The 16,185-nt window shown below is 39.6% G+C and overlaps 1 protein-coding gene across 4 annotated transcripts in view; it reads left to right on the top strand.

Annotated features, from left to right (window-relative positions):
• LOC123974871 (solute carrier family 41 member 1-like) overlaps nt 1–16,185 on the top strand; it is a 54,947-nt gene that overhangs the window by 1,426 nt on the left and 37,336 nt on the right. For all 4 annotated transcript variants that reach the window (XM_046055846.1, XM_046055848.1, XM_046055849.1 and 1 more), the window contains exons 2-7: nt 1,033–1,140; nt 2,072–2,143; nt 2,911–3,055; nt 12,346–12,492; nt 13,703–13,847; nt 14,263–14,342. In XM_046055846.1, the coding sequence (XP_045911802.1) occupies nt 1,033–1,140; nt 2,072–2,143; nt 2,911–3,055; nt 12,346–12,492; nt 13,703–13,847; nt 14,263–14,342 (697 nt within the window). The remainder of the gene's footprint in view (nt 1–1,032; nt 1,141–2,071; nt 2,144–2,910; nt 3,056–12,345; nt 12,493–13,702; nt 13,848–14,262; nt 14,343–16,185) is intronic.

Here is a 16,185-nt window from a genome sequence, read left to right on the forward strand (position 1 = left end):
CTGCACAAGTAACTTTCTTTTCAGCACTAATATCAACAACAGATAGCAACAACAGTTAACATAACTACTCAAATAGAGGCAAACGTAATCAGGTAACTAAAGATTTAATTAAATGCTTTGAGTCTTTGGAGACTGCAGTCCTTTTACATGGAAAGTTCAGTGTCTGGACCATGTCACACTTGGGTGAGACAAGGGTTTTCCTTTTTGATGTGGTAATAAAACAAAGAATAAGGTCAGTTGCCACGGAAACGTGTGTGGGGGGGGCCAGTTTTGATAGGCTGTTCAGGGAAATGCTTATGGCTGGTTCGTGTCCCTTTGTCAGTTTAACAGTCAGGCCCCGCGTTATCAGCGTTCGGAATCAAAAAGGTGCCAGTTTTATGGTCGGGATAGCACTTAGAGAAAGCAACTTTGACCCCTCCCCTTCTTCTCTGGGGAGGAGAAAGGAATTTAGGGTAGCTCCAAATTTATTCAATGTAAAATGCACAAATCCACACCGTTGTTCACTACATAGCTATTTAACACTTTACTTTTTAATTGTGCTTTACTCATGAATTCATTGCATACACTTGTCAAGTTCATACAAGGACACCTTCACTGAAAAAACAAAACACTGTATGGGCTCTGGATTCTATAGTGTGCATAGGCTTGCTGGCCCCATAAATACAATTCTTTGTTTGTCCTGGACTGTTTTTTGTATTATACTAAATATTCAAGTGTGCTTCTGTATTGGCCAATTTGTCATTGCTCCACCAGCAAAATATTTCCTTCCTTCATTACACCCATTTAAGTTTAACTGAATCACTGATCATGTTTGTGCTTTCAGAATATATTTTTCTCCCAGACATGTTTTTTATAACAAAACTCTTTTCCATCTTGCCATGCTCAATTTCAGATGTGTTCCGTCAGTCCCTCCTCTCATCTTTGATTCCCTCCCTCCCCCCTGCTCCACATAACATGAGCTCTTGGCTGTTGTGATGGTGTTGTGCAATGCTCTGTAAGTTTAATATTTAATTTCCAATTTATGTGTTCCAGCACTGGGAGGTGTTTATGGTGATAACAGAGTTTTTCATCATGGTGCCTGCACTGGTTGGATTAAAAGGAAACCTGGAGATGACCCTGGCTGCTCGCCTCTCAACTGCTGTAAGAACGGATAGGTGTTACATATTTTTAGATCCTCATACATTCAGAAATGTACAACTTTCTTCAAGGCCTAATAAAACATTAGGCTAAGCCTGGGAAGTAATTAGTACCTTTATACATAGATATAGCTATAATATAGTTATGTGGATGCTTTTAAAATTATGACAAAAATACTGAGGAAAGAGTAATGATGTTTTAGGGTGCAATGTAATCTGACGATCAAGGTCATAATCTGACAATCAAGGGGTGGTGATGGGGCAGTGGTTAAGACACATGCTTTTGGTGTGAGAGACCTGGGTTCGGATCAACTGTGAGACACCAATGTGTCCTTGAACAAGACACCTGAGCAACCCCTAGTTGCTCCAGAGGCGTGCAACCTCTGACATATACAGCAAATGTAAGTCGCTTTGGATAAAAGCGACAAAAAAGAACTACCTTATTTCATTTCATAGCTGTTGTAAAATGACATATCCTTAGTTGGACCCTTGTATGTATCCTGCAATGTGTACTGTGTAATTAAATAGTTTAAGTGTAGTTTATTACTATGTCCCTCATAAATGCAAACTTGTTACTGCCTTATTCCCTGTACTTTATTGACACCTGTATGTACAGAACAATTACACTATAATTTGTTCACTATAATTTAAAGTATTACCCAAACCACAGGTTGTAAAAAATATGTACCTGGTCAATTTGCAGTGGGACTGATTATCTGCTCAGCTCATAATACCTCACTTAGACCTGAATGTCTACTTGTCTGCCATTTCAGATTACGTTTTTAAACAGTGAGCTATGACATCCTGTACCAACCTGTAATTGTAACACCTAATTTGGTCAAATGTGTATTTGACATCTAATCTGACTTAAATAATAGAAAGTGCCTTTTCTTTACATTATAAAAAAATTAATGGTTTCGTCTCCATGTCTTTAGTCCAACACAGGCCAAATGGACGATCCTGGTAAACTATGGGCCATGATGTGCAGCAATCTGGCACTTATACAGGTAACAAACTGTATTTATAGTTAAGTATTTATTGTATACTAATATAGCTTACTGTGTTCACCAGTTTAGGCAAAAAAAAAGAATCTGAATAACCATTGAGATACTTTGTTTAGGAACCTTTTGTACCCTGTAGTCTAATTCATTTTGTGTTTAGTGTTATACATTGTATCTCAGCTGTAGTGTCAGTGCATGGAGTATACTGCCCAAATAAGTCCTAATGCCTAATAGCATCTTTATGCTATTACAGCACTATTCAATTCAGAGTTTCCCTCATCTCAAGCCTAATATAGTCAGTTTTTACTAATCCCGCTTTCTGAAACGGGCCTCAGCAAACACTGACAGACAACTGGGACAATATATAGTGACAAACACACACACACACAAGCAGGCAGGGAACAAGGACAGACAGGAAACAAGCATGAGACAAGCAATTACCAAAATGAAACCGGAACAAGCAGACACACTGACAAAAAAAATAAACATGCAGACCAAATCATGACTTTTATTCTTTACTTTTATTTTAGACTTGAGGTGCTAATGAGAAATACAATGATTTTTGCATCCTTTGTGTGAGGTGTCTCATGTTTTAAACTGAATATGATTCATCACTGTGAAATCAGGTTACATGTATGTAAAAATATTGTTCAGTTTAGACAACATTCATAACTGATGTAACATTTGAACTGTATTTGTACAAAGACAAGGGGAAAGAACACTGCACACATTTTGTACTCTATGGTAATGTCCCGTCGCTTCATTTTCTGCAGGTTCAGGCGACCGTGGTGGGTTTCCTCGCAGCAATGGCAGCCATGTGTTTAGGTGCAGTTTCTAGAGGGGGGATTGAACTTGACCAGGTCGCTGTTCTCTGTGCTAGCAGCATCACCACTGCCTTTGTTGCTGCTCTTTCTTTGGGTGAGTAACCAAGGAAAGCTTTCATTGTTTGGCATCATAAGCTGAATAAAACATCTTTTACAATATTTTTTAGTTTTGGCTGAGTTTTTACATCCAAATTTCACTTTGCAAAACTTTTAACACAAAATGCTATACCCCAAAATTTGTCTTCAAAATCTGACAATCTGACAAATTAAAACATCTTTCCAATTAGGTATAATCCTGAATGCCGGTTGACTGAATACATGAAGTACTCAAATATCACTTAATGTGTCCATTATGTGATGCTGGTGAACATGTACTAATTATATAAGCTTTAAATTACATCATCTTTGATGCAACACATCTTTGTAAGGCTTAATGAACAGTATAAGCTGTAGTGTACTAGATATTCTCTGGATCCCAGTTTGTATTTTGTATTCCACTATATTTTTTGCTAGGAAAACAGAAACCTCTCCATATTCACCCCTGTTATTAGTCATGATGTGAAGTATGCACAAAAATACTTGATGGTAGGCCATCAACTGTGCATTATGGACGGGGATACATATTTTGGCAGACTGCATGTCCTGCCTAGTAGGACCAATAGGACGCTTTAAGGAGGGGGATTCGGAACAATTTCCAGCAACATCCAAAGGCTATCCATGCAATGGAAACACTGATTACAAGGACAAAATATTGTCTGCCATGTTGCATTCAGTTTAATGAACATTTCGAGTCGAGCAGATGTAACATTCAGGCGAGCAATGTATTAAACATTAACTTGATTTTACAACTTGTAACTTGCCTCGGGTTGAAGACCCGTCTCCTGTGTTTTTTGGATGTTTAAAATTAGATGGTTGGTGTCACACCATTGTGTCTATTTCATCTTGGTACACAGGAGTTATTATATAGTTGTTAGAATGTACATTCCTACAGTCATTGGTGTATAATGTGAAGAGTATTGTTGATACAACACCACCCTGTGGAACCCTGTGTTAGTATTTGATCTTGGATAGCATCCCATTGACATTCAATTGCTGTGCCCTGCCCAGTCAGTTAAAAAAAAAAATAAAACCGTTTAATCCAGATAGTATTAACATTCATGTTTTCAAGCTTCTTTAAAAGCATATGAGTTTGCACTGTATTAAAGGGTGAACTAAAATTGACAAACAAGACTCTAGCATAAGCTTCTATGTTTTCATGGTGCTTAGAAAAAGAGTGCAAGATGCAAAGGATTGGGTCAACAGTGCTGCGTTCTTGCTTATAGGCAAACTGGTACACATTTGTATATATGTAATTGTACTTGAACTAAAATCTCACCCATACGAGCCACCACATATCAGAAATCTTAGTGAAAGAAATCCTACACCACTTCCAGGTTTGGACGCAGAGGAAGGTCCAGCAAAAACACCTAAACACAATTCATTACAAAATTTAAATTGTCAAAATGCCATATCCATTCAAATAAATACACATTCTACACAGCACATACAACCAAATTAATTATCGCCCTAAACATTAACAATAAAGAATTAGCCTGCAACTGGCACTATCAACTTACCAAAGTCAACCCATGTTTAATGTTGAGCTCAATTAAACTACTTAATATACTGTTGAATCATGAAAGATTGTAATCTAAAAAGTAACTAGTAAGCAAAGATAATGTAGAAGAGTGGAATACAATTATAAAGTTTAATAATAAAAAGTAACAAGTAATATAAAGTAACATTAGCTCTAATTTATAAGATACATTAATTCAGTAATTGGTTACATTCCACCACTGCGAGCAAATAATAATTTTGAAGTTTCATGCATCAAATCTCAACAACATTGGTACTTTTTAGTGTTGGGAAAATTACTCAGAAACAGGGACAGTTTAAACTAAACAGAGCCCAAAGTTCAACATTATACGCACACAACACAAATAAAATGTAAAATCAATAGAATATACAGGTGAAACTCGAAAAATTAGCATATCGTGCAAAAGTTCATTTCAGTAATTCAACTTAAAGGTGAAACTAATATATTATATAGGCTCATTACATGCAAAGTGAGAGATTTCAAGCCTTTGATATAATTTCGATGATTATTGCGTACAGCTTATGAAAAACCCAAATTCAAAATCTCTCTGAAGTCAGCATCTCCATAAAGCTCATCTGCTGAAGGAAGCATAAAGTGCTCTAAAATGTCCTGGTAGACGGCTGCGCTGACTCTGGACTTAATAAAGCACAGTGGACCAACACCAGCAGATGACATGGCTCCCCAAACCAACACAGACTGTGGAAACTTCAGACTGGACTTCAAGCAACGTGGATTCTGTGCCTCTCCATTCTTCCTCCAGACTCTGGGACCTTGGTTTCCAAATGAGATTCAAAATTTGCTCTCATCAGAAAAGAGGACTTTGGACCACTGAGAAACAGACCAGTTCTTTTTTTCTTTAGCCCAGGTAAGACGCTTCTGACGTTTGTTGTTCAAGAGCGGCTTGACAAGAGGAATACGACATTTGAAGCCCGTGTCCAGGACCCGTCTGTGTGTGGTGGCTATTGATGCAGATTTTGAATTGGGGGTTTTCGTAAGCTGTAAGCCATAATCATCGAAATTATATCAAATAAAGGCTTGAAATATCTCACTTTGCATGTAATGAGTCTATATAATATATTAGTTTCACCTTTTAAGTTAATTTTCAAAAAGTTCTTTGCTGCAAGAACTTCTGCAAAGTTCTTGCAGCATGATTTTTGAAGGCCATCAGGTGCGAGAAAGCCCAGAGGATTGTTCACAGAACTAGCCACTGACAACATTCCAAGTCTGGTGCCTGGATTCTGCTGGATCTCCATCTTGAACTTGAACAAGTCACTCTGAAAGGACTATTGCAAGCCAAGAGCTCTCTCAGGAGAAGTTTGTCTCTATCCAGATTCAGTTCATTCAGGTCTTTGGCACTGTGTTCCTCTGGAAGAGTTTACAGTGGTGCAACTGTTACTGATCCATTACATCAATGAATCCTCCTGCCTGACAGAGAGCAGTGAAATCTTTGACTATTAAGGCAGTTTCTCCTTCAGAGGCCATATTCTTCAGTCCACAATGAAATAAAAAAATTGGCCTGATTAATATATATCGTTTTTATCAGAGCAGACGGGAACAACTTGGGGAGGACACAGCACCGAACAGATGGACAGTGGTGCGAAACTCAGCCACTTCCTTGGTGAGATTTCACTCTGGCAACCACAAAAAGCGCAAAAAATCTCAGTCCTCCTTTGAATCTCTGACCTGATGGAACATTGCATGTACGTTGCCAATGACTGCTACAGGTTCCTGCCTAATACCAAGCAATGTACTGGTCAAATTGGGGCATTGCAAGAGCTGCTGGTTCAAAGATGTTCCTTTGAAAGTTGCACCCCAGTCAGACACCAGCCACAAACTCCTCTTTCTTGGGTGATATACACCATGATGCAGGAGATACCACAGCTTAGCTGTCATGACCCTGCAAAGGATCATTAAGGAACCAGCCCAATACTGTTTTATAGCATATGGTCCTCCCCCATGGCTGTTTATGACCTCCCAAGGTTCCAACATCTTGGGAGCGTTAGCTTAGCCTCTAAGCTGGCATTCGGAACCTTTTCTAGATATGGCCATTTTGCCAACTCTCCTTTAGAGATGATACTGTCTGCACTTCCAGGCATTTTCTTCTAAGTGAGGCCTTCTTATGTAGAAGATATTGGTCTACAAACCAGACACCTCCAAGCTAGGCAATAAATATGCTGGCACGACCCTTTCATGTTCCATGGTTTGTAGAAGAAAGTGAGTTTGTTTACCAGAACTAGGGTTTGGCTGAGTGCAGCGGCAGGAAACTATGGTGGAGGTGTGGACCCAAATGCAGACACCGGCGAGGAGGATGCAGATCAAAAAGGTTTATGAATAAAACTAAAATAGGCTTACATGAAGCACAAGGCAAGAGTCCAAACAAAATGTAATACTTAACTATACTTTATAATATAAAATTTAAGACTTTTTTTAATACTTTAAAGTCCCTGTGGGTACCCTGGAACAAGGGCACAGTCAGGATAATAAATAAAGTAAAATACCAAAACCATGACAATAGCCCCCTCTCAAGGAACGTCCCCTGATGTTCCTTAAACAGAATCACCCCACAAGAAAAAAAGTCCAAAACCGAAACACTGGGTGGAGGGAAGAGGAGGGCAAACTGAACCAGGGTGGGTGGAGGAAGGACAAGAGGAGGGCCAGATTCCAGGGGCAAAAAAACAAAATAGAGACTCTAGAGTCCTGTCAGGAAGGGGCAGGGCATAACAGGCTGGTGGTCAGGGGCAAGGCAGCCCCTGACTACCATTCTACCATTTTTATCCAAAACTACTCGAACGGGCAGTATTCAAACAGGTCTCAGAATTCCTCTCACGGAATGACCTCCTAGATCCATATCAGTGTGGTTTTAAGAGTGCTCACTCTATTGTCTGTGACAGAATCTGCAGTCTAATCCTCGGTTCTTCAACCACAGGATCCTGCTATCTAAATCTGTACAGTCAAGCTGGCCTACTTCATCACACAGATCTTCAACAAATCACTGGAGTTGTATGAAGTTCCCTCCTGCTTTAAACGCTCCACAATCATCCCAGTCCCCAAAAAACCCTCCATCTCTGGACTAAATGACTACAGGCCTGTCGCCCTGACATCTGTAGTCATGAAGTCCTTTGAAAGACTGGTGTTGGCCCACCTGAAGGACATTACATGCCCCTTGCTGGACCCCCTGCAGTTTGCGTACAGGGCTAAAAGCTCAGTGGATGATGCTGTCAACTTGGGACTGCATTACATCCTGCAACACCTTGACTGTCCAGGGACATATGCAAGGATCCTGTTCATGGACTTCAGCTCAGCGTTCAACACCTTCATCCTGGAGATCCTAGGCACCAAACCCACCTAGCTCACTGTGCTAGCCTCCACCTGTCAGTGGATCACAAGCTTCCTGACTGACAGGAGTCAGCAGGTGAGGCTGGGGAATATCACCACCATTCTAAACAGCCCTGTGTCTGCTGTGGAATCCTTCAGGTTTCTGGGTTCCAGAAACCAACACTGGTGTAGCGCCATTCTAGTCTTTTCGACCACTAAAAGCGCTTTTACACTATATCTGCATTCACCAGTCATACACATTCATACACTGAGCCTAATTGCTCAAACAGAAACTAACATTCACACACATTCATACACTGGCGGAACAGCCAGTAAATTTAACACATCTTAGGTGTCCTGATTTTTTTTCTCCGATTATTACCCCTCTTCCCCTAGCGCCATTTTTTTAGTTACCTAGTTGTCTAAAAGAGTCCATAAAATACAAAATAGAGAACTGGAACAAGAATGATTAACTCAATGCACGGCCAACAAGCTTAACCTGGATTTGTTGGCCGCCACGGTGTTAGAGTTGGTTGTTACTTTTTCTTTTTCTTTACCCTCATATCCTGACACTATCGTCAGGATTTCTTCTGGGGAAAATGCGGAGCAGAAGCCATTAGTAAAAAAACACTGCCTGCACAGCCAAACACGACTTTTAAGCAAACAAGAACAAACTCCCATTAAGTTAACACCGAATCAACTAACCAACATTTTATTCACCGTTGTAGTACTGTTTAACAATGTAGGCAGTAAGTTAAATCTGAGTAGGGTTAACCCCTTGACGGCTGAATTTTTTTACAATAAAAAAATCAAAAACATTATTTGTTTTCATTTGCCTGTTGTCGCTAATATGCATCATACCTTCATCATACCTGAATTTATATCTTTTCTATATTCTATAGACAAATTAACAACTTCCACTTAATTTAACATCAGCTTGAAAGCAAATGAAAACACATAATTTTTTTTATTGTAAAGAAATTCAGGCATCAAGGGGTTACCCAAGCAGGACCTGTAAAACATTTGAGATTCAGTGCAAAAAACTATCACATAAGAAAGGTAGAAGTCAAATCCACAGCAGGTAAATCAATTAGATGATTACATGAAACTAATTACATGCAATACTGTTGAGTCCAGCATAAGTAACATGCACACACATAGTTAAGATGGTGAAATACAGATATCCTAAATCTGCGAAAAGATGAGATGAATCTCAAGGAAAGAGGGAAATTGTTCCAATCGCAAGTGGCCTTATAATGAAAAGTTTTACGTCCAGCAGCTGAGACATTGTTGGTACAGTAAAGACAAGATATTGCAAAACTCTAAGTGAATATGTAGAACTACAAGGAAAGAGTTTTTTGAGGTATGGAAGACAATGAAAATAGGCACATTTGAAAATAAATTGAAACCAATGTAAGTCTCTTCTTGAATTTAGCTGAAGCCAATTTAGTGATAAATACATTACATAATGATGAGTTTTAAAATGACACCTCAGAACAATCAAAATAGGCACATTTGCAAATAAATTGAAACCAATGGAAGTCTCTTCTTGAATTAAACTGGAGCCAATTTAATTGATTTTAGTTTTAAAATGACACCTTAATGACAACTTAATGTGGTCTTTAATTCTAGTTAAAGACCACATTAAGGGGCTTAAGAACAGTGTCACAAGTATAAATGTAGATGATATCAGCGGAGTCAATAATGGCACTATCAACAGAGAGATTAACCTTTTCCTGATTTGAAACAACAGATCTATAGAGTGAACTGAGGCAGCCATATGTTTTTTTTCTGATGTAATCAATGTGAGGTTTAAAGGTAAGCTCAGGATCAATCCACAGTTCAAGGTATTTAAATGTTTCAAATTTCACCATAGAAGACCCATCTTCATCACAAGGAGCATTTCAGAACCAGAGCATTTTGCTTGCCTGATTTTGCTGACATATTTAGATTTTGTTGATTTGGTAATCAGTTTTAGCATTTTGTGCTTCTACTGTGTACGTTAGTGTTTCTCAACGGGGGCGTTCCTAGGACGATGGGGGGCGCTGGAAGCAATATTTTGGAAGTGGGGGCGCTGAGCTGCTTTTGGGGGGCGTTTGTTGGTTGGAAATTCTAAGGCGAGTTTACACTTGAGATTCACAACAATACGAGTTTAAACTTTAAACTACCTGCAAAAAACTGTGGTCTGCAACATTAAAGCCTGCCAGTTTAGTCCACTGCGACTGGACGAGACTGTGTGTTTTTTCTCTTTCAGCTACTTGTGGTGCAGCTTCGTGCTGCCTTCACGGGAACGGGAAGTTAGATTATCATCTCTAAAATTTTACCCATATGGCGTTTACTGTGTAAACTCTGGAAAATTGACGCTCTCTTGCTTGGTGGAAAAGTGTTTATTTCTCTGAGGAATACACCGCGAACGTCTTGTTATCGCAGTGGTTACACATTTACAAGAGATTATCCATTGTCGGACTCACCCTGAAAGCAACTTCGCTGCGACACCAGCGACTGAGGTGCACCCACCTCGCGCTGTGAGTCGCAGACAGTTTGTGCCAAAGCGGACATATACTGTAGTTTCAGTAGGCTATAAAAATGGAACGTTAAAAACTGAAGCCCTGTCTTGCTCTGTTGGGAATTGTAAGCGGCACTTTATCAGAGGTGCTGAAGTTAACCTGTGTGGAATTATTCATGAGATTTCTGTTTGATCACAGGTCTTTGTCGGTTAGTTTTGTTTTCCCATGAGCACCTCCTCGTCTCATTCAGTTCTGTGTCTGTCAGACGGTCGAGGGGATAATTCCAGCAAATCAGTAACATAATACAGTACAGGGCATGTAGTGAAATATTATGAATTCTCTTTAAATAGGCTTATGACGTTAGTCTCCCATTATGGCTTTTTTTTCTTTACATGTCAGAGAACTCAGATATGTGGGAGAGATTCTGAATGTGCAGAAAGTTTTGAACATGAGCAGATAAGTTAGTGTTTCCCAAACGTTCATTTATTTGTGGCAGCCTGCCACATTATTAACGCTGACCGCCACATATTGATCTTTGATTTTTTTTACTAGGCCTATTTAAAATCGTATTTGAGCTGCGCCACATTTACACTGTCATTCTGTGGGAAACCCTGAGTTATGATAAGTTATTAACAGATGAGCTAATAAAGTCCAGTCAATAACTGAATTAAAGCGGATTAATTTATTACTGAGATGAAAAGGGCCCACAAACACATTTAAATAGGTTACTTCTCACTAGATTATATTCTATTATAATTATATATTTTGAATTGTCACCTGCCACCATAAATTGGTGCAGAAAAGGCAGAAATTGGAGCAGAAATTTCCCTCAGAATGCAGGAAATGATGTGTTTAATGCTCAAAATCTTCTGGGGGAGGACCCCCATACCCCCACTTATTAAGTGCCCCATCCAAGAAAACAGTACCTGACTTCACACACAGTTTCTGGGAGGAACATTCACTTATTTGTTAAATATAATTACTTTCACATGGCTTTTTTGTTACCTTTTCCATGTTTTTAATAACAATAGTAACAATAAAAAAAATCAACAATATTCAGGGCAAATAGCAAACATCTTTTTTAATGGAGGGCATTAAGGGACCTGGATAATGGATATGGGCTCACTGGCCCAAAAACGCTGAGAACCACTGGTGTACGTAGTTGTTTTACAATCGGGAGTCTCTACAGGGTTTGTTGTTTTGAAAATTTCGGATTCTCCATGCCATTCTGTGTCTGACTTTATGCCTGGTTCGATCTGCTCTGTGCTGCTTGACGCGGCTAGCGGTGAAAATAGACCTGCTACCCATTCTCTGGGACGCTTCCGGGACGCACTGCAGCCGCATCTGATGGACACAAAAGCATTGACTATAATGGCCATGATTAGCTCCAGCAACCGCGGCACAGCCGGAATGCGCTGTAGCTGCAGATTTTAGGGGTAAGGCTTTCCTGCAGAACTTTGAGATGGATTAGGTCAACCTGCTAGGAGAAACACATTAAAGTTTGAGACGTGTCAATTCTTGGAACCAGTAGGTGGCAATATGAGTGGATATTCGCTCTTATAAAAACATTTGAAGTATGGGACAGATTTGACCATGTCCAGTCCATTTAGTCTTTTAGTATCTTCAACCTAGTCCAGTTGCCCTTGACTTTAAACTTCTTTGGATAACTTTGACCTGGATGACTGAGAACCTTCACAGACATTTCACTGAAAGCTTTCATCAGCATTACATTGCCTTGTGACCCTGACGAAAGCTCTCTCCAAGAATGCACTGATTGATTTTTCTATACCTTTTCACTAACCTTAGTTGATGACAGTTTAATCTTTCTCCTTCTTTCTAGTTTTCCCTTTCAAACTAAATATTTTCTTTCCCGTTTCTGTCTGTCTTCATTCTCCCTTCTTTCTGTGGTTCATTCTTTTCGCATAGCCCTGGTGATGATGGGAGTGATCATCGGCTCCAGGAAGGTGGGGATCAACCCTGACAATGTAGCCACCCCCATAGCTGCGAGTCTAGGTGATCTGATCACCCTGTCCCTGTTGGCCGGGGTCAGCAGCACACTCTATAAATACAAAGGTAAGGAAATGTAATAACACTGGAGGTGGAGTCATCAGGTAGATGAGCTTGCTTATATCTATGCTGCTGACCACTAGATTGCCAATTGCCAATAGAATATCCTAGCTACAAATACTCACTCATGTGATTAGAATTCTACCTCTCTGGCGTTCCTACAATATGTTGTGGAAAGGACAATTTTCCTCCTCTCACTGCTTCTCAACAGTGTTGCCCCAAGGCTCGATGCTAAATGTAAATGCTCCGTATTTGTTTAGCGCCTTTCTAGTCTTTTCAACCACTCAAAGCGCTTTTACACTACATCTGCACCACACATTCATACACTGAGCCTAAGTGCTCAAACAGAAACTAACATTCACACACATTCATACACTGGCGGAACAGCCAGTCGGGGTTCAGTATCTGGTTCAGTATCTGGCCCAAGGACACTTCTTATTGCAGAATAGTGGCCTTGGACTTTGTCATTGTAAAACGGCCAATACTCAAATGACCTCCACTGGCTACCCGTGGCCTCCTGAATCAAATTCAAGTCACTAATGCTTGCATACAGAGTGACTACTGGGTCTACACCCATCTACCTAAACTCCTTAACACAAGCTTACCTCCCTTTTCAGCCACTGCGCTTCTCCAGCAAACCGCTGCCTGGCTCTCTCTAACTGCAAGAAGCTCCTGAAAACTCATCTCTTCTGAAAACACTTTCTCTTATAACACCTCTAACCCCTAACATGCACTTCCTGTGCTCTTCTTCTATCCCTTTACATTTCTCTTGTATTGATGCACTTGCACTATTTTGTTAAATCATTGCTTTTTTCACCCCATTGATGCCATTTGTGCTATTATAAGTATTTATTGCTGCTCTTACTAGTATGTATTGTCACTTGTAGATCACCTGCTGTATTGATGCTTTGTTGATGCTTGTATTGTTGTTCCTCAAATGTAAGTCGCTTTGGATAAAAGTGTCTGCCAAATGAGTAAATGTAATGTAAATGGTACATTTCTAAGCTTTTGATGTCTAATAATTTGATTGCTTATCTGAGTTTTAGAATGTAAGTTTTTTTAGAAGATTACAGTCCTTTTGGAGGTCATAGTAATATTATGCCCTAACTACACCTATTTAGCAACTTGCCAGGTATTTGCTTTACTGTGTTCACCCATTGTAAATCATTGCTATGGTTTATTTCTTCACTTCTTCATTCCTGTTCCTGTCCCACAGAGATATGGTACCTGTCCCCCCTGGTGTGTTTGGTCTTCCTGGCTCTGATCCCATTGTGGGTGGTGGTGGCCCGACAGAGTCCACAGATCAGGGAGGTTCTCCGCTCCGGGTGGCAGCCTGTTATAGTAGCCATGTCCATAAGCAGGTCAAACACTTTTAGTTATTTTATTGAGTTATTAATAAATTCACAATTATATTTAGCACATTTATAAGTGATGTGTAAAGTGAACTTCAAATTGAAATACAACAGGTACTAAAAAACACACTGAACACTATAGAAGTACAAAATGATGTATAAAAGATTTTTGTCAAACCTAATCAATTATTTATGAAGCTGTAAGTAATTAAATATAGTCAACATTAAGTTATCTATATAGGTTACTCCAATCCATCTAGGTAGTAAGATGTTGAATGGCAACTTAAACCAGCCGTCTGGTAACTGTTAATTAAATAGCTGGACACAGGATTACCTTTTACTGGAACATTTTATTCCATTCTGAAATCAGGCTTTGAAACCCTGTCAGTGACTATTTCTGATTCCCTCTGTTTGTGATTTTCAGTTTTGGAGGTCTAATACTTGACAAGACAGTGAGTGATCCCAACTTTGAGGGCATGGCTGTCTTTACTCCTGTCATCAATGGTAAGCTGATAGGTCTTTACAAATAAATTATGCCACAAAGAGTAATCAAACTGACAGTTACATTTTTGATGTTGGCTTCTGCTGGCATGCAGCGTGCAGATAATATGTAAATCACAATATCCTTGCTCCTTCCCTCAGACATCTTCTCCTTCAGGTCATATTATGCTTTTTGGCTTTTCCCCTCTCCTTTATTGAGTTATATACTTTTGTGTGCATTTAATAGGTTTGCAAAGTGAAAAAGCCCAAAGTCCAGCCCAAAGGGAGTTCCCATCTCCCACAGAAAACACTTCTCTGAACTGTTACAGATTAATAATGCACCACTCTGAAACTCTTGCTCCAGTCTATGTTGCTAAGCTGGTAAGGAGAACATTTTAGTGATGTGCGGATCGCTCTTAAAGTATCTATCTCTGATGCCAACGTTTCCTGCTCTAGGATCGATACTCATATAATTATCTTACTGTCACCACGATGGTCTATTATACTCCTCCTCCCCGTTCAAAGTCATGCTTGCGCGATTGAATACTGACACTTGTTGACTGTAAAAACACATCAATGCATTTCTGAACAATATACATTTGCCAAGTTTAGATGTTGAACAGATCAGGGCTCTGGATTCTCCTGTTTCAATGGCTGAACTCCATGAAGCTCTCTTCCATATGCCGAATAATAAAGCCCCTGGGCCAGATGGTTTTCTGGCTGAATTCTGTACTTGCGCCCACATTCCATAGGTTGGTAATGCAAATTAGAGGTACTTACATGTTGTCTCCAACAATGAACTCTGCTAATATCAGCCTGCTCCTTAAACCAGACAAAGATCCTATACTCCCGTCCAGTTATCGCCTAATATCACTTATTAATGCAGATCTTAAAATCATCTGCAAAACCCTAGCAAGAAGGTCACTCCTAGTATAATACACCCCGACCAAACAGGATTTATTAAGGGCAGGCACTCCACCAACAATACACGCAGGCTACTTAATGTAATAGACTATGCCACTATTCATAACCTGGAAACTTGTTTCTTTAGATGCAGAGAAAGTAGGTAAAGTAGAGTAAATTGGAAATTTCTATTCGCTACTTTACATAAATTTGGATTTGGAAACTCTTTCATAGATTGGATTAAAATCTTATAAAGTTCCCCAAGAGCTTCTGTCAGGACAAACGATTATACTTTTCCAAGTCTTCAGAAGGGTACCAGACAGGGTTGCCCACTCTCTCCCTCGCTATTTGCCATTTTTATAGAACTGCTAGCAGCTGCTGTCAGACAAAATAAAAATATTAAGGAATTCAAACACAAAATGTATAACATAGGAGAAGCCTTTATGCAGATGATGTATTACTCTTCCTCCTAAACTCACAAACGTCTGAGACAATCACACTTATAAATTCTCATCCATTTCGGAATACTCCATTAACTGCAGTAAATCCATAGTTAGGGCCCGAGCACGACCGTGTGAGGTCCCTATTGAATTTGCTGGGATTAATTTTTAGGGCCCGAGCACGACCGTGCGAGGTCCCTATTGAATCTGCTCGGATTATATATATATATATATTTTTTTTTTTTTTTTTTTTTTTCTGCAAAGTAGGCCCAAATGACATGGCCTAAACATACTCGAAAAGTCACCAAAATTTGCAAACATGTCAGAACCGGTGAAAAATTTCGTATTCTACAAGTTTCGCACATGGGCGTGGCAAAATGACTCGCTAGCGCCACCTTGAAAATTGGAAATGATTAGCCCCTCGTTCACGTTCAACCTACATGTACGAAATTTTCTGGGGACATGTATCGTATCAAGACGCACAAAAAAGCCTCAAGAACCCATAGCCTAAAGTCAACAGGAAG

The sequence above is a fragment of the Micropterus dolomieu genome, linkage group LG08, assembly GCF_021292245.1.
Source record: "Micropterus dolomieu isolate WLL.071019.BEF.003 ecotype Adirondacks linkage group LG08, ASM2129224v1, whole genome shotgun sequence".
Classification (NCBI taxonomy): Eukaryota; Metazoa; Chordata; class Actinopteri; order Centrarchiformes; family Centrarchidae; genus Micropterus; species Micropterus dolomieu.